Here is a 25,244-nt window from a genome sequence, read left to right on the forward strand (position 1 = left end):
GAGGCTAGCGACAGGCGGAGAGGAGCGTGTCAGTGGGCACCGGGGCAGGGGCTGGCTGCTGGCAGCTCAGCTCTGCGGGAGGTGAGGGTGGGGCCGGCCCCTCCACGCACTTTGGGGAGCCACAGGGGCTCTGGGTGGTGTAGGGCACGAAGAATGGCTTCCTCCAGCCGTGTAGGGCTGGGCTACGAGTTAAACTGACACAAGGCAGATTATCAGGAGGAAAATAATTTTCATTATGTACAGGTGAGGGAGTCCCGCAAATGTGACACTCAAAGAAAGGTGACATGCTGGGAGCTCATACGGCATCCTGAGCTGCAGGGAACAGGGGCTGGGGCTTCCAGGGGCAGGGGTGACTCGACTTACAGAAGGGCAGGGGAGGAGGGGTGAGGTCCCTGTGGGCCCTGTGTGCACCCAGCAGGAGGGGGAAGGCCCCGCCTGGGCGGCCCACCTGCTGCCTGGGGGCAGAGACCGGTGGTCGCAGCCCGCGGAGTTGGAGCTGGGTGGCTGGGCCTTGGAGCCCTGGGAGGAGGCGCCTTCCGAGCCTTGACTGTTCCTTGCATGCTCGAAGGATCTTTCTGGAGCACAGGGGCGCCGGGAACAGCCCTGGGAGAGGGATTTGGGCTCTCGGTGAGTGTGGGTGTGTGTGTGGTTCCCTGACCAGCCCGCGATGGCCACGGCCTGGACACCCGGGACCGTCCTCTGTGGGACTGTGCCGAGCACAGGTCTCTGGCTGAGAAAGTCTGTGCTGAGGTTGGAAGGTCCCCCAGGTGAGCTCGGCAAGCCCGCCGTGCCCCAGAGCGAGCCCCAGCAGGACAGTCCGGGCTGCGGGTAGCGCCCAGGAAGGAGGGAGGTGTGTGGCGGTGGCGTGGGCGAGGCCTGCTTTTTCCGGCCTGTGGGCTGGGGTGTCTGGGAACATGCAGTAAGGAGATTTTGTCTGTACCTTGAAAATAATGTCCAAGGCAGAGGGGGGGCATCCAGAGGGGACCACTGGGGACTGTGGGCTTGAGGAGTCACCGTGGAACATTCAGGAAGCACCCACTACACACGCCGCATTGACTTGCTAACAGGCATGTGGGGTAGGATGTGGTCTCAGCAACACTGGACAGCTGGGGAAACCAAGGCACAGAGCGGTCAGGCACCTGGCCCGAGTTCACAGGAAATTCAGGCTCTGAAACCCCCTCTCCCTCTTGCAGCTCACCCGTGCCTCAGTTTCCCCTTCTGCAAGTGGTGGCTCTGAGCAGCTGAGTTGTCAGCGGTTGGAGGGCCCAGGAGGCGCCTTCCCGGAGCTGCGGGCGATGCGTCTCCCTTGCCGAGCCCTGGTGGGGGGGGCCTGCTCCCTGGTCGGGCAGTGTGGGTTCACCTGGATGCCAGGGGGACCAGACCGAGGCCCAGAGAGGAGACAGGCCTGGCTCGGGGTCGAGAATGGAGCTCCTGGCGGAGCAGGAGCCGGGCCCCCGCCGCGGGTCGGCCAGTCAAGTGGAAGACCCGAGCCGATTGTCTGCGCCGGCTTCTCCTCACCAAGGCCTTTGACACTCCTGTGGATGAGAGAGGGGATTCGATTAAGACCCTTTGAAATTACTTAATGACATTAACCACCGTCCTGACAACCCCTCTTTAGAAAGCCCCTCCCGTGGGGCCTCCTCCCGGGCCATGCGGTGCTGCAGCTCCCTGGCTCTGCCGGGGTCCCCAGGGCCTGCCCAGGCCCGACCCGACAGCTCTCAGGGCCTGCACGTCTCCACCCTCAAGGGCCTGGGGGAGCCCCCCGGGCTGTGGCCGCTCCCAGCGAGGGCCTCCTCGTTCCCAGCCTGTTATGCCCGTGCCCTCGGCCGAGGTGCTGCAGCCTGGCCTTCTTGGGGCGGGCCAAGGGCACTGTTGGGGTGAGTGCTCCCTCTGACGGGTCCTCTGGCCCCTTCTGATGCTGGGGCCACTCAGCCTTGCTGTGGGGCTACTCTCCCACATGAGCTCCCTTGATCGTTCCAGGACAGCTGGGTGGCATCTGAGCCCCTGGCCCCAGCAGTCACCTTGCTGAGCCAGGCACCGCCGGGCAGCTATGCCAAGAGATGTCCCACGAGACGTCTACCTCGCGACCTGTTTTGTGTTCAGCTGTGCACAGGGACATACTGCTGGGCTGAAGGGAGCAGCTCGTATGTGTGTTTTCCCTGCGCGCAGCAGGCGCTGTCATTGGCGCTTGGTCTTACGTTGCTGTGGCTTCGCGAGGTCTCTTACGCTAGCGCCCCGCGTAGCGTAGTGAGGCTGGGGCTGCAACGACCGGCTGAAACCTGGAGAAGATCGGGGCCCTGCCCAAGGGCACACAGCGAGAGAGGGGCTGGGCCAGGATCGGAACGAGGAGATCTCTGGCTTCTGGCTACAGCTCCCCTCCACCCTGCTGCCTTCCTCCATGTTCACAACGTGGTAGTTCTTGTGTGTGTGTGTGTGTGTGTGTGTGTGTAGGAGGTGGCAGTGGGCTTTGGTGAATCTCATCAGTGGTCAGGCTGTAACAGTCCCTTGAGGAGCCACCTGTGAAATTTGGAATTTTCCCTGTGTGACAGGTGCAATGGCAGCCTTCTTGGCACCAGTGGGCATGTCCTGAGGGACCACCTGGCCCTAGCTGTACCAGGGCAGACACAGTGCTTGTGGCTTCTCAGCCTGCATGGCCAGCACAGGAGCCATGCTCAGACCACCTGGAAGTTTGCTGTGTCCTTTCCTTAGATCTAGCCCCATCCCGAGACCCGGGAAGGCCAGCCCTGTGTTCCAGCCAGTCTAGTCCTTCCTGCTGGGTGGCCCAGCAGTGGCTTCTTTGCTGTTGGAAGTCCCATTCCTGCTCTGGGGCTTCTCAGTGTGAAGTCACACAGACAGGTGCTGTGTTGGGGGCTGGCCCTGCCCTGGCCTTGGTCTCCCATCTTTACCAGGTGGGGGGACCACGGGCTCTGAGGCCTTTCTGCTCTGAGCGTGTCTCCCCTCGGGCACCCTGTCACTGCCTCGGCACCAGTGTCCTGGGCGCTGGTCTGGCGGCAAGATGAATCTGCTGGTGGGACTGGTCCCGCTTTGGTGCTGCTCAGTAGCGATGCCACAGAAAGACCATGTGGTCCCTGTGGCCGGGCACTTGGAGAATTTCACCGAGCAAGGTGTAGAGGGGGTGGGTGGGAGAGGAGGCAGTGGGTGTTTCCAGAGCCATGGTCAGGTGGCTGTCACTGTGGTCCCCAGGCAACAAGCTCTTGACTGGGTCTACTCCCAGCAGGCGAGAGGGGCTGGGTGTACCAGGCCCCTGATGGGCACCAGGGTGGACTCTGGCCTCTGAGCCCGGCCCGGGCCACCTCTGGGCTTGCTCATGTCTTCTCTGGCTGGGGTGAAACCCATCCTGAGGGCTACGTGATGGGCAGGACGCGGCTCGGCCCTGGGAACTAAGGGCACCTTGTCCCCTCTGGGTGCCGTAGGGTGGGGGTCTGAAGGGAGGCGGAGGCGAGAGGGGCCTGAGTGTGCCCTGGTGTCCAGCAGGGCTACCCTGGGCCTCTGTCCACCTCCTCCACCTTGCACCTCACTCAGGTGCCCAGGGTTGTGGGGGCTACGGGAGCAGGTAGGGTGCAGGGAGGCCCCATGCAGCCCCCAGCACCCCTGGGTGCCTCGCAGGGATGCTGAGAGGAGGGTCTAGTGACAGAATCAGGGCTGAGAGGTCACAGAAGGACCTGCTGAGAGAGAGGGGTCTGGGGCTCAGGGCGCACCCACCCCTGCCGCACAACCAGGGTTTGTGGTCCGGGGGCAGCTGCTGGTACAGCAGCCTTGGGATGGGGGTGGAGCCTCCAGCCGTCGACAGGCCAGGACCCCATGTCTAGGGAGACCTCCCTTGGGCAAATGTCTCTGGCCAGCGCCGAGATCCCCCACCCACCTTTGCCCAGGCCTGGGCCGTGGGGACTGGAGGCAGCTCTCCGCAAGCAGGTGAAGAGGCAGCAGCTGGCCGGTGTGGTCGGAGTCATGGCCGTGGGCGCCCGTGCTGCCGGCCCTCTCTGCTTTTCCGCAGAGACCCGCCGCACAGTGGCTGGCAAGGGCCCGGGCGGGAGCTGTCAGCTTCCAGAGGGCCCCGGCCCTGGCCCCTGGGCTCAGAGGTCAGTGGTGACTGAAGCTCTGTCTTTCTGGCTCTGGCCACCCAGAGCACACTCCGGGCCCGGCTGCCTGGGCCCCCGGCTGACCCAGTGGGGACCCACGGTGGCCAAGAACAGAAAGGGTCGGGGTGCTGAGTCTCAGGCCATAGACCTGACCACCCCAAATCGCCTGACCCCTGGCCACGGGAACCGGGCCAGAGGCAGGAGCGAGGCTGAGAAAGGGGGGGGTGCGGAGATGCTGGAGATCCCACGGAGCTTCCAGGTTTGACGGGCACACGGCCATGCTGGGCCTGGGGTGCTGGGGAAGGCGGCTCGGCTAAGGAAGGGTCCCCAAGTCAGGGTCCTCCAAGTCCACCTCCTCCAGCCCCTGCCTCACTTGGTGCCTAGTGTCGTAGGGGCCGTGTGAGGAGGCGTGGGGCTCGGGGCCGTGTGGGGGTGTCCCCAGGAGCGCTGGCCCTCGTCTATGTCCCCAGCCGTCTGGCTGCCTGGCCTGACTTGCTGCTTTAGGAGCCCGGGGTGCAGACCCCCACGGGTGCCCATAGGTGGTGCCTCCTGGTGATGCTCTGCCTGGGTCCAGGTCGGCCTCTTTTCAAACTGTTTTATTTCTTCACTTAACTGGCTCTTCCTGAGCACCCAGCTGGGGCCAGCCCTGTGCCGGGCACTCCTAGCTCCAGCCTCTCCCCCAGTGGTGGGCTGGTGGGCACTATGCCCGACCCCTCTATGGCGGGGGGCCACCTGCTGAGATGAGGGAGGGAAGCATGGGGCACAGGTGCAGGGAGAGGGTCGGGGAGGAAGTTGGCCTGGCAGGGAGACTGGGCTCAGGTGAGGGACGCCCTGGGGCCTCACAGGCTGGCTTGGGTGAGGCAGTGGGGAGCCAGAGTTGGTTTGGGAGCAGGACAGGGAGCAGCCAGCTGGGGTTGGACAGCTCGCTCTGGCTCCGAGAGCCAGGGGGCTCGGAGGGGTGAGGCTGAATGCAGGAGGGGCCTGGAAGGAGCTCCCAGGGGTCAAGCCAGCCAGGCAGGGGTTTAGCAAGGAGGCAGAGCCCAGTGCCACTCCCCAAGTGGCTTGTCTGGTTTCTTTTACTAAACACCTACTATGTGCCTGGCCGAGGCCCAGACTTTGCATGTCTAATCGCCCCACCACGCTCCTTCGAGGGGTGCCTTCACTGTTCCCCATTCCACAGCAGGGAGGGGTGGGTAGTGAGGGGCCCCAGGCCTCTCCGCCCTCGCCTCTTCCTCCTGGGCCCCTAGCCCCTGGCTGTCCGACGCCAGCACCAGAGACTGGCTTGCCAGGACCCAGCCAGTGCCAGCAAGGTGCCACCGAGGGCAGGCCACAGGGGCGGCAGGGCAGAGGAGGAGGGTGCCCTGCGAGCAGGAGCGGCCCCCTCCGTGGCCCCCCCAGCAGATGCTCCTGGCACCCACTGGACACCGAGGACCTCAATAAGGGAGCCCAATTTGGAGACAAAGGCCGGGCTCTGCGGACAAACACTCATGGATATTGTCCGCCCGGCGGGCAGGCAGCCGCGGCAGGGCCCACAAAGAGCCCGAAGAAAGGGGCCGAGGGAGGGGGCCCTGAATGGGCCGGGGCTGCACATGCCACCGTTGCCCGGGCGACGGCCCTCTCGCGGAGAGGTCTGCCGGGCCATTGTCCGGGGCCCGCAGGACGTGTCACACACCAGATGGTCGTGTGCTGTCTAGGTCACTTATCGGGGGACAGAGTGAAGGAATGCGGCCGGGGCGGCGGGCCGGGGCGCCATCTGTTCCCGCCGACCGCGGGCACCGGCGGGCCTCGAGCGCCCGGCGGCCAGGCCCAGCCTCCGCCGCGCTTTAATTAGCTAATTCCGTAATTGGGCTTTATTTCAGGTAAATTGCATTTCACACCCGAGAGGGCTGCAATGGCCCGTGCAGGAGGGAGGGACCCGCGCACTGCGTCGCAGTCCATAGTACAGCCACGCGGCCGGGCGCAGGGGCCGCCCCTGCCCGGAGGGCGCCGCGGAGCTCCCCGCGGCCAGGCGGGGCGGGGCGCTGTGGAGGGCCCTGCTCTCCCCGCGCATCCCAGGGTTTCCACAAATATTTACCCAACACGGAAACAACAGCTCCTGCCTTTCAGCGCAGTGCTGCTCCCGCCCGAGGTGTGGGCCGGGAGGCCCGTGCCGCCCCCTCCCCTCCCCTGCAGCGGTCAGCGCCGGGCCACGGGATGCCAAGGCCCTGTGGTGGGAGCCAGGGCCCCTCCGACGGGGTCCCCGCTCCACTCCCCATGGAGACCTGCATCCCTGTCCCCGCCGTGCGCCTGCTGCCTCCAGTGGACCTGGGACAGCCTCGTTCTTGAAATCTCGGAGGCCCCCAGCCCTGATGGGCGTGATTTCGGGGTGCGCTCAGGAAGGACAGGAGGGATGCAGTCTCAAGGATGAGAAACAGTCGGCCAGCTGTGTGGCGTGTGGGCACAGCAGACGAAACCCCCGTCCCCGCCGAGGGTCTGTCCTGTGAGCTGGGGTGGCGTTTCCATGTGCAGGAGGGAGGCCTGCACAGAACCATGGGTGCAGAGCGAGGGGGGATGGCTGGCGCCCACCTGGCATGCGCCCCCCACCCAGGGGACTGGACGGGCTCAGGAGCATCTCGCTGCTGATGGGGAAATGGGGGCCCCAGGATCACCAGCCCTTCCTGGCACTGCAGCCCCAAATGTCCAGGCCTCAGGGACCTGGAGGCTGGGCCTGGCCTGGGGGGTGACGGAGAGGCTGAGTCTGTCCCTGGGGGACGCTGCCCCAGCACCACAACCCCACCTGGGCCCCCCTGCCCCAGGGCCGCAGGGTCTGTTGGAGACAGGCAGTGACCACAATGTGACCATACACTGTAGCCAGGGCCACACCAGGGGAAGTCCTGGGGCCACCAGAGCCCCAACCAGGAGGGACATGGAGGTGGGCTGGAGCCTCTGCTGGCCTCTTGCAGCCCCTCCGACCTCTTTGAATCCTGGCCCACTCCTGAGAGCACGGACAAGCAGCTCCTGCCTGGTGGCCACCTGCACCCAGGGGTCCTGTCCACGAGGGGGTCTTGGGGGTTGGGGCTGCTCCGGGCAGGGCCTCTGGGGAAGGGAGCTGGGCCAGGAGAAGTAGGCAGGGAGGGCAGAGGCCAAGCCCCGGGCTGTCCCGAAGATGGGGTTGGTGCCCAGCACTCAAGGCAAGACTAGCGCCCAGACCAACCAACCTGTGATTCTCCGTGTTTATTAGGAAAAGACTGTACGATTAAGAACCAAAATCACACCGTGAAACTCCCTGACACAGATTCCAAATCACCACAAATTACTGATTTCTATGAGACATAATGCCCAGAAGGAACCCCGGTTCCGTGTAGACTGTGACTCCTCTCAGCTCGGCAGCTGGCCGGGGGTGGGTGGGGACGTGGTGTCCCCGGTGTCTGTCCAGCTGCTCGGACTGGGAACTGGAGCAGGGGCTGCACACCTGGCGGGGCTCGGGGGACCCTCCTTTCCAGCATGGCGGGAGGAGCTGCCAGTCCAAAGCAGGGGAGGTGGACACCCTTCACTCTGACGTGCCCTGGGGCAGCGGTGACCTGTCCCTCACTGGGACCTGTGGCCTCAGGGGCAGCCCCGCAGTCCCCTGCTCCTAGGGTCAGCGTCTCTTGAGAGGAGGGAGCCAGGGCCCTCGGAGTGGCTCCTGGACATTCATCGTAGCCTCGCTTTAGTTGGCTTGGGCTGGGCCTGGATTTGAGGACGGCCTTTGTCCCTCTGTCTCCCCTCGGGAAGCCCCGGGCCAAGCAGGGTGGGCCTGCTCTCAGCCCGTGCTGCTTCCTGGCCAAACACGGGCTGGGCTGGGCACCCTGGATGCCGGGCCCTGGGAGGCCACCCTGAAGCCCTCACTGTGTCCCAACCACCACACAAGTGATGTCATCCTCAGGCTGTGGGGGCCGGGCGCTAGGAGTGACAGCTCAGACCTTAGAGGGGCCCCACACCCAGCCAACTTCTAGTACCACCCAGCCAGGAAGAGGTGGCCTTGGTGGACCCCCAAGCTCAGGCTGTGCCAGACAGCGTGGCCCACGGGGTCTGGGCGGGGCCTTGGACATGGGGCTGCTCTCTCTCGGCCCTCCAGGAGGTGGCCATGGCCAGGTGGGTGGCCCCCGCCGAGAGGGCCTACCCTCTCCACCCCCCGCCAAGCCCCCATCAGGACCCCTCGTCGGGGCCCCTTTGGGGCACGGTCAGCTGCTCGTAGGTCGGGAGGGAGCCGCTGGGCAGGAAGAGCTCGGGGTTGATGGTGCCGCCGCTGCCGCAGGGCCGGACTGTGGGGGCCCCACCCCCGCCAGGGGCCCCGCCCGGGGGGCTGCCACGGTGCAGGGAGAGCAGCTGGTGCAGCATGTCCGTGATGAGCACCAGCCTCTGGTCCAGCTGCGTCACCTGCGGGACAAAAGCAGGTGTGAGCTGGTGGTGGGAGGCGGCCCAGGTGTGCAGACGGCCCAGGGCCTGTGCTCGGGGAGGCCTGCGGGAGGGACGTGTGGGTGGGACACGGGTGCACCCGTGTGCAAGGCCTCCAGTCACACCTGTGTGCAGACTGTGCATACGTGTGCCCACCGGGGCATGTGGCCTGTGTGCTGAGACCCTGGGTGGGGGAGGGCCTCTCTCCTTGGCTCTCAGCCCCCGACCTGGTGGCTGGAGGTGCCTCGGCAACACTCCCAGGCTTGCTGCCCACCGTGGCCTCTGGCCAGGCCTTCCCAGTGGCATCAGGTGTGACAGAGTCTGCACCAGGGACCGGACCCCGAAGGGTCGGGTTTACTGCAAACTTCGGCTTCCTGGGGCCAGGCCCGGGGGACTTTGGGGTGAGGAGCCCAGGGAGGCCGGGGCTGCGTGTGCTCAGAGCAGGGCAGAGCGTGGTGGGGCTGGCACGTGGGAGGGTGAAGCGGGCAGAGGCCCCAGGCGCTTTCTGCTGGGACCCCCAGGCACCACTGCCCTGACCTGGCAGGAACACCACCGTCTTCCCAGACCCTCTCTGCCCTGGCTCCTGCGGGCGGGGAGTGCCCAGAGCACTCTCCCAGGCCAGCCGCGTGGCCTCCACCTCGAGTTCATCGAGGGCCGGTTCTGTGCTAAGCCACGTGCCGGGGTGGCCGCACGGATGACTCAGACGGGGTGTCAGCCGCCAGCTGTGGCCATCTGATCACAGGGACGCACACCACGGTGCAGACGTCCGTGCCCCAGGCTGCCCGGGTGGCCCGGCTGGAGCTGGGGGTCGGCTCGTGGGGAGAGGGCTCCAGGGAAGACGCTGCGGGTGAAGGGGGCACATCCTGGGCTGGCCGAGGCCGAGCAACCCGTCTGCCAGGTTCCCGGGCAGGTCCCGGCCAGCCCAGAGGACAGTGCTGTGGTCAGCAGCCCGCCCTCCCACCGCGGAGGCCGGGCAGAGGGGAGGGGAAGGGAGAGGTGGCCAGGCAGGGCGGAGTCGAGGGGTGGGGTTTCCCCGAGTGGGGCCAGAATGCCTGTCCCAGCGGCCTAGGAGGGCCAGGTGGGCACCCTCTACCCAGGAGGCAGGGCCTTCGCCCTTCCCGGAGGACCCCAAGGGACCCACCTCCCCAGCCCCAGTGGTGGCAGCTGTAGGGTGAGGCTCCCTGGCCCCCCGCCTGCCCATCTTCCAGGTGTCGGGGCTGAGTCTGAGACCCACCCATCCTGGGACCAGGGGTGGCTGCATGCATGGGGCCTGATAGCCCAGGCCAAGGGTGTTCCAGTCTTTTTTTTTCCCAGACAAACCTGCTGTGGGAGCCCGGGCTGTACAGGAGAGGGGTGCAGGTGTCTGCGGTTTGGCCCAGGTAGGTGCCTGGGGCCCCCACTCAGCTCCCCCACCCAGGTGCCTGCCAACACCTTAGCTCTCTGCAAAGCCATCTGGGGACCACCCAAGAGGCCTCCATCCCACTCCACTGATGCAGACACTGAGGCCAGGAGAAGAAGGGCCTTGGTCAGGGTCACCGGCTGGGACTGCTGTGGCTGCCATCCTGCCCCCTGCAGCCCGGCACCCCAGGCTCCATGCTGGGACCATGGCGCTGCGGTGAAGGGAAGGCCCCGCCCCTCCGTCCACCTGCACACCAGACCCCAGTGGCTCCTGCTGCCAGCACCACCAGCACCCTCAGTCCCACTGCCTGCTCATGCCCTGGGGGACGGTGGAGGTCACCCAGGCTTCAGGGTCCACCTGGGGAAACTGAGGCCTGGGGACCTGAAAGTACGTGGCAGATGGAAGCTGCAGCTGGGCTTGACCTCTGGGGGCCACCAGCTGCTGGCACCCGCGTGCTGGTGGGGTTAGCGAGGCTGGTCCCACGTGGCTTAATGTCACTCTAACTATGCTTGCTATCGACTGGTTTGGCATTAGTGAAAGCACTGAATCCATCACAGACGATAATTCGTGGTTTCATAAATTTTCACTTTCCTGTGCTGGAACATCTGTGAAGCCCCACACGTGCTAAAGGGCTTGCATTCCTTCGTCGGGAATTCCTGGGTAAAGAAGCCGGGCTGGCTGGCTATGGGCGGGGCATGGGGCCGTGGGCGGGGCATGGGGCCGTGGGTGTGGCCGGGGAAGGGCCCTGTCCTGAGCCACCTGGGTGACACTTCTGGCGGGGAGCCCAGCGCTGCGTGGTGCCCAGCCTCCTGCTGCAGAGCGGGAGGAGGTGGCCACAGGGCCGAGCTCGTGTCTGGGGGACACTGTAGTGTATCTCTGAAGCCACCCAGGCCAGCACCAGCCCCTGCCCTGCTCTGGTCCCCGAACTTATTCTGGCTGCTGCCTATGGCCCCTGGGGATTTGAGGGGCTCATGGGGGTCTCCGGTTCCAAGGACGTGCTCCCATTATCCAGGCTGCTGGAGGCAGAGGGCCCAGGGCGCGCCAGGATGGCGGCCAGAATCCCGGAGCAGGCCCACGGTCCAGGGCCTGGCGTGGCCACGCCCTCCTCACTCGGGGAGGGCGAGTCTGGGAAGGCCAGGAGAGAAGGTGTGTGATGGGGGCCTCTGACCAAATGGCTAACTCCAAAGCCTCCGGCCACGTTCGGGGTCCTCCTGGCCAGCCCCAGGTCCTCCTCAGCCTCAGCTCTCGGCGCTGGCCGCAGCGTGTCGCAGAGACGTCCTGAGGTCGTCCTGCCCCACCTCCGCCCTTCATGCTCTGAGCGCCGAGTGCCTGTACCTCGCACCTGGGTTTGGATTTGGGGGTGATGGGAGCCTGATGGGTACCTCGGCCGGCGAGTGAGCGGCCCCGGCCAGAACCCCGCGGAGGGGAGGCCCGTCTGGCAGGTGCCCAGGGGCGGGGCCGCTCTCCTCAGGGGAAGGCAGTGCCCACTCCGGGCACTGGGGCAGGTTCCCCAAGAGCTGCTGGGACAGGTCTATTTTGGGATCTCAGATCTGGCCGTCATTTGCAATTTGATAGTGATTACAAGGGCAAGGCAAACAAAAGCTGCCTTGTGCCCTGCCCGACTCACCAAATTAATAACCATAAGAGACTCGCGCAGCTCTTGAAGAGAGAAAAGCAATTAGAATAACAGCTCGTTAGAGCGCCCCGGCACGGTGATCGCACCCAAGGCAACTGGTATTCCTGTTTGATGTGGTTATACATTTGTTTTCAAAAGGAAATCTTGAAAAAGAGTCTTTCAAAGGAAATTTTTGCAGAACCTGCCCAGCCTCGATCCCTGCCTGGGACCAGCAAAGGCCCGGCCTGGTGGATGCCTTGGGCCGACTCGGCCAGACCCGCCGGAGACAGGCAGGAGAGCCGGGCACACCAGGGCCTGGCTTGGGGGGGTGCACCCCACAATCTGCCAGCTGGAGCTCCCTGGGGCACCCTGTTGGTCGGTGCCTACAAGGCAGGGTGGGGCTTCCTCTAGGGACAGCCCAGGGCCCTCTGTATGGTCACAGGGCAAAGGTCACTTCGGCTTTCCTCCCGTCTGCCCTGAGGAATAAGTTACTAGACATTCTCAGGTGGGAGGCAGGCAATACTCGCGGGTCTACACCAGGCACTGAGCAACGGAAGCAGCCCCGGTTCCCACTGGGGCCGCAGGCAGCTGGGGAGGGGGTCCGGGTGCGGGGTGGGACGCACGGAAGCCTGGCACCCAGCCAGCTCTACCCTGGCTGTGATCACTCGGCGGAGAGCTGACCGGCGGTGCATCACCATCGACCACGCCCTCAGACCTGTCCCAGGCCACCGCCTCCCCTGCCCTCCGCACACCCCCGCTCCCCCCAGCCAGGCGGGGGTGGGGCAGGCCAACATGGACACCAGGCCCCCAAAGCTGTCCAGCCTGGGTCTGATTTGCACAGGAGAAAATGAGGCTTGATGACAGGAGGTGGCCTGCCCAGGGCCACCTGGGGGGACACCTGCTGACCCAGGCCCAGCAGGGCACAGAGATGAGTTGGGGCAGAACCCGGGGGCTGGTGAGAGGCTCATCCATGTGCCCAGGGCTCACGGGTCTCACTCAGTATCCTTTTAAAGGGGCAGCCCCCCACTTCCTAGACAGCAGGGAGGAGGCAGGACAAAGGGGCACGGGAGGCGGATGTGCATGGGCAATGAGGCCACTGCTGGGCTCACCGCCTCCCTCCTGCCCTGGCCGTGGGCCTGCGGTGCCCGAACAGCCACTGCCGTCCGCCCGCATGGGCACGTGATGCCACGGAGGCTCGAGCAGGCCTCACATCCCTGGACGCAGCTTGGAGGGATGGCGGGAGCCGGCCCCCTTCCCACAGCCCGGCCCGGCCGCCCCACCGTGCGCCTCCACACTGCGATCCTTTCCAGACGCAAGCCCCCGTCTCACTCCCAGGAGAAGCCCAGTCCCTCCTGTGGATCCAAGGCCTCCAGACCAAGCTCCCCAAAGGTGACGGCACGGTGCCATCCCCAAGACCCTTCCCGGAGCCTGCCAGTGCCTGGCTGGCCATCACCGACAAGCGCTCAGGAGCGCAGCTGCGTCCCTCTGCGAGAGTCCGGGGTGGGAAAGACCCTTCCACTGGCAGACCTGGGCCCCGTGGGGCCTCCCCAGCGCCACGTTCCAGGCCTTTGTCCCTGCTGTTTCCGCTGCCTGCAGGTCACCCCTACCCCAGGTCTCGCCAGCATCACCTGATCCAAGGCCATCTCCCTCCCTCTCTCGTGGCCCTGCCCGTCCTCCATCCCCCGCCTTTCTTTTCTCCAAGGCACCTGGCGTGGCCACGTCTAAGTTCCTGACCTGTCTCTCCCACCGGAAGCAGGCTCAGGGCCCTGGGCGCCCGCCCGGCCCGCTGCTGTACCCTCAGCGGGCACCGGGTCCCCGTGGAAGGACCCAGTTATTGCTGAATGAGCACAGCAGGTGCCGCAGAGCCCCCAGCCAGCCCCCAGCCTGCAGGGCGGGGAGGAGAGGGTGGGGTGGGCAGGAGGTCCCTGGCTGCGGGCTCTGCCTCCTCAGGGCTTGGGAACGCCTGTCCCCAGGGCGAGAACGGGGGATAACACCCATAAATCACCCTCTCGCCAGGGCTGGCGGGCTGGCCGGAGTCTTGGGGCTGGGTACGAGTGGAAATAGATCATAGCGTTTCATAACGTCGTAATTTATGGTGGGAGCTGGGGTAATTGTGTTTATGACTTTGTTTTAGTGCTTCAGCTCTTGGAGAAAAATCCGCCGTGTTTCTGGCTACTGAGGTTTTACTGCCAGTCCCCGGGGCAGCCGCTCTGCTGGAACTTGCTGTCCTGCGGTCAGCCAGCCGGCGTGTACCCAGCAAGCTGGAGAGACAGCCCCGGAGTGCAGCCCACAGGCTGCCTGGGTTCAGGTCCTGCCTCTGCCACTTCCTGGCTGGGTGACCACGGGTAAGTCACTTTGCCTCTCTGAACCTCAACTTGCCCACCTGTAAATTGTGGACAATGGTCCTGTGTCCCTCAGTAGGATGTCGTGAGCTTTGAGAATGCAAGCAGGCACGGGAACAGAGCCCGGCGCTCAGCGCACGGTAAGTCTCCCGAGGACCACCGTGTCAGGACGACTGGGGTTCGTGTACAGTCAGGCACACGCGCGGCGCAGCCTGAGGCTGAGGAGGGTTGCCGTGTACACTGGAGCTGTGCACAGTGAGTCGGCGCGTGTGTGTGCACGCACAAGTGCGCACCCATGGCTTTATGAGGGTGTGAGAGGCTGCGTGTGCAGGAATGCACGAACTACCCTGGGTGTGATTTTGCAGTTTCCTTCACTTCCCACAAATTGTTTGCCTGGACCACCAGGCCCCGGGGCCTTTGCACATGCCATGGTGGTGAGCACTGCCCCTCTTCCCATGGATGTGTGGTGTTGCCCGACCAGGCAGCTTGGAGGTGAGCAGGAGGCCCCAGTGTGGGGGCTCTGTTGGATGCCAGGTGTCCTCTCCTAATGGGGAGGCAGATGCCACCATCTCTGGGACCCCACAGTCACCAACATACCAGCCATTCTGCCTGTCTGCCCGGGCAGTGATCAGGCTGGGCATGAGCCTTGGCCCAGAGAGGTGGGTGGTGTGGCAGCCTGTTGTGCCGTGGCCCTGGGACTGGCGTCCGTGTGGGGCTGGTGAACTGGCACTTTGCTGAGTGGGTGTGTCGGCTCAGAGCCTGCAGACCAAGGGCCTTGTCCTAGTGACTTTCCTTTGTGTCCCTCGCTGCTCTGGCTGCCGGGTAGCCAGAGGCGGCCACACTGCAGCAGGTGACCTGAGCCAGCACCACAAGCGGTCGGACCCTCGGCAGGGTGCTGGGCACAGAATGACCAGTGGCCGAAGGCCTGGTCGGTGCCGTCCCCAAGACCCTTCCCGGAGCCTGCCAGTGCCTGGCTGGCCATCACCGACAAGCGCTCAGGAGCGCAGCTGCGTCCCTCTGCGAGAGTCCAGGGTGGGAAAGACCCTTCCACTGGCAGACCTGGGCCCCGTGGGGCCTCCCCAGCGCCACGTTCCAGGCCGACTGCAGACGGGGTCTTGGGACCACCACGGCCCGCCTTGCCCCTCCACCGGCGCCTGGTCCGCGGCTCTAGGCTCAGTTCTCTGCTCGCCCCAGGGCTCCAGGTCCCTGTCTCCAGGCACGCGGGTCAACAACACCTGGGCTCAGCAGGTCCCGGTGGGACTGGATCACCCAGGCCTGCCCCATCCCGTCCTCCCAGCTCAGAAAACGGCACTGACGTCCACACGGAGCGACCAGCCGCCCAGGCTCCCCGGCGCTCACGTCCCGTCCCGCTCCCTGGGGGGCTTGCGGCTCTCTGCAGCACACACTCGGAATCCACCCCCCAACACGCCCACCCAGGCCCGAGCCTCCTCTGCCTGGAGGGCCGCAACCACCTCTCACCGGCCTGTTGCCTCCCTCCTGTGAGCAGCTGAGCCGGGCTTCCCTCTGAGCCGCCTCCCCCTGCACGGAGAATCTAACCCCCCAGCGATCTGCTGGGGTGTTGCCTCCGCCCACCCCTCAGGCAGTCCTCCCCACCCCCTTCTCTCAGGCCCTGAGTGTACCTGTCCCCATCCTGCCCCAGGGCCTTTCCACTAGCTGTCCCTCTGCCTGGGAAAATGTCCTCCCCACTTCCTATAACTTCAGCCCAAATCCAGGGCGGCCTCCCCTGGCTAACGTGCCTCCTCCTCGCTCCAGCGCTCCTTGGAGCCTTCCCCATGCCTGACACGTCCTGGTCTGTCGCTTTTCTTGCCTGGCGTCCCCTCTTGAGGCCAGACTCTGCACCGTCTGCCCCGCAGTCTCCCGGAGGCTGGGACCCGGTAGGCGCTCGGGAGACACACGTGGGCTAGAGTTGGTGCTTCACAAACATTTGCTGCATCAGTCACCGAGGCCCTGGCAGTTCCGGGGCCCCGAGGGGGTGGGTAGGGGCGGGGAAGCAGCGGCCAGGGCTGGCACCCCGGCCAGCCCCTTCATCGCACTGATTTGTTAGGACTCTCTGTGTGCCCAGCAAGTTTGACCTTTGACATGAACACTGCAAATATTTTTTCCTAATGTGCTATTTGTCTTGCGAATGGATTTGTGGTGTTGCCGTTTTGTTCCGCCATACAGAGGTTTTATTTTTCACTTTTTCGTGGAGTCAAAGCTACCGTTTTCTCCTTCATGGCTTCTAACTCTACACTTGCTTGGAGGGGCCCTCCCCCTTCCAATGCTCAGATATTTTTTCCCATAATTTTTTTTTATTATTATCTAAAAAAATTTTTTTTTCAGAGACAGGGTCTCACTATGTTGCCCAGGCTGGAGTGCAGTGGCTATTCACAGGCGCGATCCCACTACTGATCAGCACGGGAGTTTTGACCTGCTTCCACAATTTTTTGATTTGTATTTTACCCTCAAACCTGATTCGTGTGGGATCAGTGCCAGCCCGCGGTGGTCACGCCACCGACAGCCCACGGTGGTACTCAGGGCTCGGCCTTTCCCCAGCGCGCCGGCATCTCCGCTTTGCGTGCCGTTGGTCCCTGAACGACGGGGCTTTAACTTACATGTGGATTTTCTTCCACCCCTCGGACAGCAAGACCAAGCCCCGCTCCTCCCCAGCCTACCCGCGCACGGACGAGGACGGGCCTGCGTGATGAGTAGGAACACGTTTCCTCTTCCTCATGGTTCTCCTAACGCCGTCTGCTCTAGCTGACCGCGCCGTACGAACACGGCATACAACACATGTACGTGCACGACGCGTGCTAGTCGGCTGTTCATGTCATCGTAAGGCTTCCTGTCAACAGCAGGCTGTAACAGTCGTCAAGTCTTCTGGGGTCAGAAGTTATGCGTGGATTTTGGCTGCGTGGGGCCGGCGCCCCCGGCCCCCCAGGCGTTCAGGGTCAGCCGCACCGAGTCCCCACTCCTTCACGCACTTTGGAGTCTGCGCGAAACCGCTCCAACGGTGGCTCTGGTAGCAGCCTTGGCAGGGGAGGCAGGGCCTTCCTTTCTGCAGGTTAAGACGGCGGTGGCTCTCGGGGAGGTGGCGAAGGAGCCGTAGCCAGCACCGGGCCCGGGCAGCCTCGTGACGGCCACGCTCGCCGCCCCGGTCGGGATCTGCTCTGAGCTCGGAGACCCTGCTTTGCGCTCTGGCCGTGGGGACCGAGGCCCGGCTGCCACCCCTCCCCAGCTGGCTCGGGTGGGGCCGCTCCCTACCCCTTTCCTGCGGGAACGTCTTCCTGCCCTTGCCCACGCCTGTGGGCTGTGTGCCGCGTTTGGATGCGCCCGGCTGATGCCCTGGAGCTGGTGCCACGTGACCCCACCCTCCCGGACACTTCCCCGCCGACGCTCACACCCGCAGCCTCACCGAGCCCCCCATGTCAACTTCAGGGTGGGTCAGAGGTTATGGAGGGGGTCAGTGGCAGAGCTGGGGCCCATGAGCACACAGCTACCTGGGTGGCACAGAGCACCTTTGCCCTCCTCCCCTGGGGGGCCTGGGCGGTGGGGACAGGGCGCTGCCTTGCTACCTGGCGGCTGGGTGGGGTGGGCAGACCCAGGCCTGGGAGGGGGCTCCAGCCTCCCCGCGGGCTGGCCGGTCCCTATTCGGTCACAGGAGCGTCCTTGCCTGCAGGGAGCCGGGCAGGGCGGCTCCTTGTCCGAGGGCCGGGGCAGCTGCCCACCTGGAGCAGCCCCAGGCCCGCTGGTCCCGCCGGCCTGCTGGGGGCCGGGGAGCGGGAACGCGGGGTGAGCTGGCAAAGGCGCTGGAAGCTGAGCAGTGGTGTTTGTGCTGGCAGCGGGTAAAGGCCTCACCTGCGCCGCATTCTCCTCCTGCGCTGCCCCGTCTGACGAGCCACGGAGTCCCGGAAGCCAGAGGGACGCCAGCAGAACACTCTGTCCCAGGGGCAGCCAGTGCCCCATGCCTCGGCCAAACCCCAGGCCTGGCTGGCGACGCCGGCCCCGCCACGGTGGCAGGTGGGCAGAGGCTGCCCGGAGGCTCCTGTGTCATCGCTCCAGTTTTGCCCACACCGGCCCTGCCGCTGGCTGCTCTCTGGCCAGGCCCAGCTGCCCCCACGTCCCCCGCCTGGGGCCCTCGGCCAGGGACAGAGCAGTTCACGTGCCGAGGGCACCAGCCCCGGTGTCCCAACTCCCCTCGCTGTCCCTGGAAGACCACAAGCAGAACCCGCGGCTGCTTCGGGGCCCCCCGTCCTCACCACCTTCCCTCCATTCTGGACAAAACCAGCCCTGCCCCCACCTGCAGAGAGCCCAGGCCCGTCCCCTCTGCCCACGCTGGCACCCAGCTCCACCCCCTGCTCTGAGCCCGCCCAGCCCACCCCCGTGTGTCTACCTGTCCACCCGACTGTCCGTTCACTCGTCCACTTAGCTGATGTCTTCCCCAGCGGCTCCCTCAGGGTAAACGCCACGGGTCCCCACCCTGGCCCCCAAGTCTGACCCAGCCGCCCAGGCCTCACTATCTAGCCGGCCCCTGCCCTTGCTCTTTGCTTTCGGCATGGCGTTTACGGTCCTTGGACACACTCCTCCGGGTGCGCTGTGGGCACGTGGGCTGCTTCCCACCTGTCGCCCCCGCTCGCCTCCCTGACAGACATGAGCCCCACGAGCCCAGTCTGGTTTCCTGAAGTAGGTTTCACACCCGGAACGGCACCTGTGGTGTAGCAGGTACACCCCAGATATCCCTGAACATGGCCTGGACGTTTCTGGGCCAGCCCCTCAATCCGTCCAAGTTGGCAACATTTTTCTCCAAAACGACAGCACTTTCCCCGGCACCATGGGTCCTGCGATCCCCTCTCCTCCCTGAAGCCAGAGAAAGCATTTGTGTCTGCTGATCTGCTCACATCACCCCCATCCTGCATGAGGACCCCCAGGCCACTGCCCTCTTCACCCCTGCCCTGGCTTCCTCCCCTCCCTTCCCTGTCCCAGGACCTTTGCACGAGCTGGCTGGCTTCCTGGAGCACCAGGCAGGCCCTGGGGTGAGGGTCTCCTTGGCCAGCCCCTGCCCCCACTCCTGGTTTGGCTGTCATCCCCCTCCCGCTCTCCTTCCAGTCCCCACCGTTTCAAACATCTGCTCCTGAAAGCGGGGACTCTGCCAGGTCAACAACGGTTCAAAGGCCCCATCCTCGATGTGCGTCCCTTCTTAGCACAGGGCAGCCGGGGGCTTGTGTCGGGTCCCGCCTGAGAACGGAGGTTTGTGTGCGGGGCAGGCCCTCTGGGGGCAGGTCCGGCTCCCCTGGACAGCTCTGTGGGCCTGTGGGGAGGGGTTCAGGGGACATGTCCCCCAGCTCCCTGGGCACCTGGGGGCTGCCTCCGACCACTCCCCCCATCCCCAGCATCAGCCTCCCCACAGCCAGCCACGTTTTCTCCCCACGCCTCCCTCACGCCACCTTTGGTCCTCTCGCCGGACACTGGAAGCAGCTTCCCAGGTGCTCCCTGACCTTGCCCACTCTGCGCCTCTTCCTCAGATCCGAACCCACCTGCCCGGCCTGCCGCCGCCGGGAGGGCGCCTTGCTCTGCTCCCCTCCCCCGTCAACACGCTCTGTGCCGCTGGAGCCTGGTCCGCTAAAGTCTTTCTGTTCACGCCGCGGTGTTCGCTTTATAATGACCAGGTTTGCGTGACGTAAGTACTCAGTGAAGACGTCCCCCCCCCCGAGACACAGACGTTCAAAGAAGCCCCCCCATTTCACCTGCCTGCCTCACCGGTCCCTTTCCTGCCACGCAGCCGTCCCAGGGATCTGGCGTTTTCCCTTCCAGAACTCGCGCATGCAGTGTCGTGTCCGCCAGCGAGGCTCTAGCATACGCGGTAACATGACACACGTGTGGCCCTCGGCCGGCATACGCAGTAACACGACACACGTGTGGCCCTCGGCCGGCATACGCGGTAACACGACACGCGTGTGGCTCTCGGCCGGCATACGCGGTAACACGACACACGCGTGGCTCTTGGCCGGCATACGCGGTAACACGACACACGTGTGGCCCTCGGCCGGCATACGCGATAACGCGACACGCGTGTGGCTCTCGGCTGGCCTGCCTCCGCTCAGCACGGGTTCCGAGGCTGCCTGTGGACACGGCGGCGGTGTCTGCTCCTCGGGGCGGGCGCGCAGAGCCTTCCCGTGGGGATCTGCAAACGTCACAACCGGGTCCCTGCTGGGGGTGGAGGCCAGAGGCTGCACAGGCGACATCCTCGTGCCCACATGTGCTGGCGTCTGGGGGCACTGGGGAGGGCACCCTCTCCAGGCAATGGGTGTCCTCGGTGGCAAGGCCGTCTCTGGGTGGCCCCGCCACGTGGCCCCCCTGCCAGCCCCCACTGTCCCCCGGGGCTCGTGGTCAGGCCTTGACCGACGTCTCCCCTCCGCTTCCGGCTGAAGGTTCCCACCTCCTCGTTGGAAACACCACAGGTCCTCGCGAGGACACGGGCCCTGGTCCTGCCCTGCATCGCCGACCCTGCGCCGTCCTCCTGCCCCTTTCCCAAGCCCCTGCTTCGAACCCGGGGTCGTAGGGTGACAGCTCCTTGCGTCTTGTGGCCTGCCCGCCCCAGCCCCATGCCTGCAGAGGTGAGCCTCTGGCCTCCCGGTCAGAGCTCCGGCCATAACACCCGGCAGCTTCCCAACCTCCCAGCCTCCTGCTGAGGTCCTGGCCTCCACCCCTGGCACCCCGTGGGTCACTCCATAGTGGCCTCCTCAGGGAGCTGCCCCTTCCCCCACCACCCAGCTCCATGTGGTCTTAACCCACGCCTCCTGTGTGCCCTTGACCCCAAGACCACAGGCCAAGCCCCAATCAAGCACCCTCTCGCCATTTGTCACCTGTCCCCACCCAGCTCAGCCACCCTCCCAGCCCCGATCTGGCCATCTCCTCTCCAGCCCCAGGGGCCTCTGTCACTCCCGGACACTCCAGGCTGGGCCTGCCTGCCGCAGGCCCTTTGCACCAGCTGTGTCTGTGAGGAAGGCTTTTCCCCAGGAGCCCTCAGCTGACCTCCTGTTCTTTGAGCATGTGCTTCCTGTCTGCCTCCCAAGGCCCTCCTCAGCACCCTTGCTACGAAGGTGCCCCCGCCCTGGCACACGGGTGGTGCTCCTGGGCGCTCTGCTCTGGCACTAACCTTTCTTGTTTTCTCTGTGTCTATGGCAGCCGGCCAGCACCTTGCGGGCGAGGAAGGAGCTGTGCCAGCGCCTGGTGCGCAGTGGGTGCTCGGTAAACACTGGCAGGGGGAGGTGAGTGAATTACGGTCATGAGACCAGAATTGTCTAGAACTCTGCTGCCAGGGTGGCTGGCAGAGGGCTTGCCATGCGTGTGTGCACGCGTGTGCGCAGGCGTTTGGATGCAGGCTTCCGCTGGAGCCGTGCCGGGCCCTGTGCTGGGCGTGAGGACACCGGGAGCAGGGACGTGGAGCGGCACGTGGGTGGTGGCAGGGACGCAGGGCTGCCGTGCTGGGGCACGGGGCGGCAATAGCCAGGTGCCACCAGCCGTCCTCAGCCCCGGGGGCGCCCTGCCTGCCCTCCAGGCGCTGGGATGTCCAGTCTCACGGCTGTTCCCGCCTCGGTGCTGGCCTGGAGACAGCGGCCCCATGACTCAGCCGGCCGGGGCTGGGCTGCAGCTGCGCCGACCTGGATGGGCGGCAGCCCCCGGCCCCTGGGCCCGCACCCAGGACAGGGCCTCTCTCCCTCTTCCCCCACTCCCAGCTCCCGCCCCTAGGACAGGATTCCCTGAATTCGGCCCCCCTGAGGCTGGAGCCAGGTTGGAGGCCAGGCCTGGGGGCTCTGGGCTGGGGTCCCAGGTGGGGGCTGGGTGGCCGGGCCCGGAATCTGGAACCCAGACCCTCTCCTGGCGTCTGGAAGAGCTTCGTGGGGAGGGAGACGTGGACGGACTGCGTGCTGAGGCTCAAACTCCCTCCCCGGAATCGGCTTTCCTGGGGAAGCTGAGGGCACCCTTCCTACTTCTGGGCCGAGCCCAGCCTTGCCTGGCATTCGAGGCCCAGCTGGGGGCTTGGGTGTCTCCCTAACTCGTGGTCCCTGGGCGCCTTCCCTCGCCTCCACTCGCACCACCTGGGGTGGGGAACTCAGTCCTCACAGCTGGGCGGCTCCCACGCTCTCTGCGCCAGGGCGGCGGGAGACCTGGGAGACGGGCCCCTGGGCCCGGGCTGAGTGGGGCCAGCAGGAAGTGACCGCGAGGCCTGGGATCGCACCTCTTTTGGGCCCTGTGGCTGCTGGGAGCAGTGGGACGCAGCACAGGGCAGCCCCCTGGCCCGCACGCTCCAGCCTGGGGCCTCCCTTCTCAGGGGTCCCCGCGACGTGCCTGCGCCCACCTCCGCTCTGCCCCTGCTCTGCCCGCCTTCCCCTGGCAGGTGCCCTCGTCCTCTGCAGCTCAGCTTGGCGTGTCCGCACTGCTCCCCCGCCACTGCATCTGGGCGCCTCCTCCGTGGTCTGCCCTGCCTGGACACGGGCCCCGAGGGAGCCGCCACGCCAGGCACCGAGCCGCGATGCGCGCAGGTGCTCAGTGCCCGTCCCTGCGTGAGCACGTCAGCGCAGGAGGGGACGGGGCCTCTGCCCACGCCGTCCCGGGCCCGGGCCCTCCAGAGCTCCTTGCGGCTAAGCAGGGTGCTGCCGCCCCACCCCCACTGCTGGGCGGCTGTCGGGAAGGGGGTGCGGGTGGGGAGCAGGGTGGGCGGACAGGAAGTCGCCGCGGCTCCAGGCCAGGTCCCCAGCGCTCCAGCCCCATCTGCGCATATTTGGCAGGTCCTGCTCCCCTCTGCTCCCAGGCCTGCCTGGACGGCCCCCGGCGCCGGACATGCCAGCCCTCCCAGCTGCCTGGCTCACCGTCCCCACTGTGGCCTCTGTCCCACCCCGGGACACTCGCCCCTTTCCTGCTGCCGGGCCTCGCTCTTCTTCTGAGCAACCCTGTCGCTGGCGGGGCGCCGGGCGGCGCTGGGGGGCTCTGCCCTTGACACGGGCTCCCGGGCCCACGTATCCACCCTGAAGGCCCAGACCCCATCTAGGTGGTCTTCGGAGAGGTTTCACAGGGCTCCAGGTCCTGGGCGGGGGAGGGCTGGGCCTGTGGGCAGGTGGGGGACTCAGCTACAGACTCTGGCACCCCCGCCCCTGCCCGGGAGGGCGCCAGCCTCATGGGCGGTGGAGGTGGCGGCTGCAGGTGAAGGGGGCGCTGGACAGAGAGAGACAGTGTCTGGACGCAGGGGCGACCTTCACCCCACCCCCTGGGGCCCAGCCCTGGCTCCGGAAGTCCATGGGCCTCCCCGGCCCTCAGGGAAGAGAGCGGGGCTGTGTCCCCTGCTCTGCTGCTGGGCGCCCCTCGGGGCGGGGGCTCCCGCGGTGGCCCAGGAGCACTCACACGCAGCCCCGCCCGTCACGTCCTCCCTGCGACCAAGGGCCCGGGAGTTGTCCCCACGGCCCTCCTGGCTGTGGAGCAGTCATGACGGTGCTGCCGACGTCTCCTCCCCTGTGGCAGGCAGTGCCCCCGTGCAGCCTGCCCGGGGCAGGGAACAGTGGCCACAGGCATTGTCTTCCCCCGGCAGGAGGCACGCGCTGGGGACGCAGTGGGTGAGAGGGTCCGGGGCCAGGTCAAGACGGGAAGCGAAGGGCGGAGCCCCAGGGCCGAGCAGGGCCTGTCCACCCGTCACAGCCCGGCAGGCCCTGCAGGCGAGAGCACCCTCTTTCCCGTGCCCCACGCTCGCCTCTCCTGTGGCCCCCGCCTGCCTGGCATCTCCCGGACCCTGGGCCCCGGCCTGGCTCCTCTACCCACCACGGGTCGCTCAGCGGCAACCTCTCAGGAACCTTCTGCAGACGAGCCAGGGCGGGGTGCAGGGTCCCCCGACAGCGGGACCGCGCTGCCTCGGCCTGTGCGGGGTCCTGACACGGCCAACCCTGGCATGGAAGGAGCCTGGCGCGGGGGACCCCGTGTGCTGGGCCATGCCCCTGCCCCGGCTTGCAGCGGGGGAGGCAGGCTGTGGGCAGGTGTCCCAGAATGTCCACTGAGCGGGCACCTCATGGACGTTTGGGCTCATGTCACGCCCCACGACCCTGCGAGCTCAGGACCCTGGTTGGCCCCATTCCAAGCTGGACACCCCGCCCGGGCCCTGGCTGGCACCCGGGTCTCCGCGTCCCCTCTGCTACCTGAGCCCCGTGGCACTCGCGCACATGGGCAGGGCCCGAGTCCTCTGCTGAGATGTCCGGCAGCCCCCACGTGCCCCCGCGCAGGTCAGGCCTTCCCTCAGCGACGCTGGGCGGGGGTGGCTGGCGTGTGTCTTGCGAACAACGAAGCCGGCAGCCCATCAGCCGGGCCCTGGGGTGGTCGGGGCGGTGGTCCCAGGCTCCTAGGCCTGACCAGAGCCCCGCAGGGCAGCCCTGGAGGTGGAGGTCAGCCTGGGCATCGGACCCCACCCTGGGGCAAAGGCTCCCGGTGAGTGGAAGGGCACCTCCACCTGGGCCCCTCGTGCACGTCCCTGGGGCCCCTGAACAGGTGAGGCTCTGAGGCTTAGAGGAGTGAGGTCACTAGAGGTCACAGAGTGACCACTTCTCAGCAGTATAGAAGACGGGGGAGGGTAGGAGGGGACAACCAAGGCCCTGCCCTTGGAGCACATGAAGAGGAAGCAGACTTGAGTCCAGAGAAGGGTCAGGAGTAGATTCGGGCCCAGGGCAGGGCTTCAGGGTGGAAAGTGCCAGCGGGGTCCCGAGAGCCTCTGGTGCCCAGCAGTCAGGGCGGGCTTCCTGGAGGAAGCACCACCTTGGACAACCCCATGCTGTTCTGGGTCCACGAGGTGCTCACCCCTTTCCTTCCCCCTTCCTGGGTCATCTCCAGCTTCCACCGTCTCAGCAGCTCCCGCGCATGCAGGGGCTGAGTGCACAGCTGCTCCCATGGCTGGAGCGTGGGCGCCAGCACCCCTGGGCTCATGCTGCTCTGCGCCAGGCGGCCAAGCTTGTGGCACCGGCTGGCCTTCGTAGGGGGCTTGTCCTTCGGGCGCATCCATCACTTGGAGGCAGGTGCCACTGTGCCCCACGTGTTGGCAGGCAGAGGCACACGGAGGCTGGGTACCTGCCCCCGGTTGCCCAGCAGGGAACGCGGCCCGCCGGCTCCTGTGTAACCGTGCCCTGTCCTGCCGCACGACATCCGCTCGCGGGTGGGGTGGGGGGTCCCAGGACACCCACGCAGCCAAAAAGAACCCTGCTCGGCTCCTGACCCTTCATTTTCCTGATGGGGAAGCTGAGGCCTAGAGGGGGCCAGGCCAGCTGGTGCTGGGTCACCTGGTACACAGGTGATGGGGGAGGGGAGGGCCCAGGTGTGTGGCCAGGGCGCTGGTGGGGACA

At 66.1% G+C, this 25,244-nt stretch overlaps 1 protein-coding gene across 1 annotated transcript in view; it reads right to left on the bottom strand.

Moving 5' to 3' along the window:
* Nucleotides 1–7,457: 7,457 nt before the first annotated feature.
* Nucleotides 7,458–25,244, bottom strand: part of KCNQ1 (potassium channel, voltage gated KQT-like subfamily Q, member 1) — a 352,730-nt gene continuing 334,943 nt past the window's right edge. The window contains exon 21 of the mRNA XM_012664952.1: nucleotides 7,458–8,498. Within this exon, the coding sequence (XP_012520406.1) occupies nucleotides 8,268–8,498 (231 nt within the window). The 3' untranslated portion in view covers nucleotides 7,458–8,267. The remainder of the gene's footprint in view (nucleotides 8,499–25,244) is intronic.

This window comes from Propithecus coquereli, unplaced genomic scaffold (genome assembly GCF_000956105.1).
Source record: "Propithecus coquereli isolate 6110/MARCELLA unplaced genomic scaffold, Pcoq_1.0 Scaffold120, whole genome shotgun sequence".
NCBI lineage: Eukaryota > Metazoa > Chordata > Mammalia > Primates > Indriidae > Propithecus > Propithecus coquereli.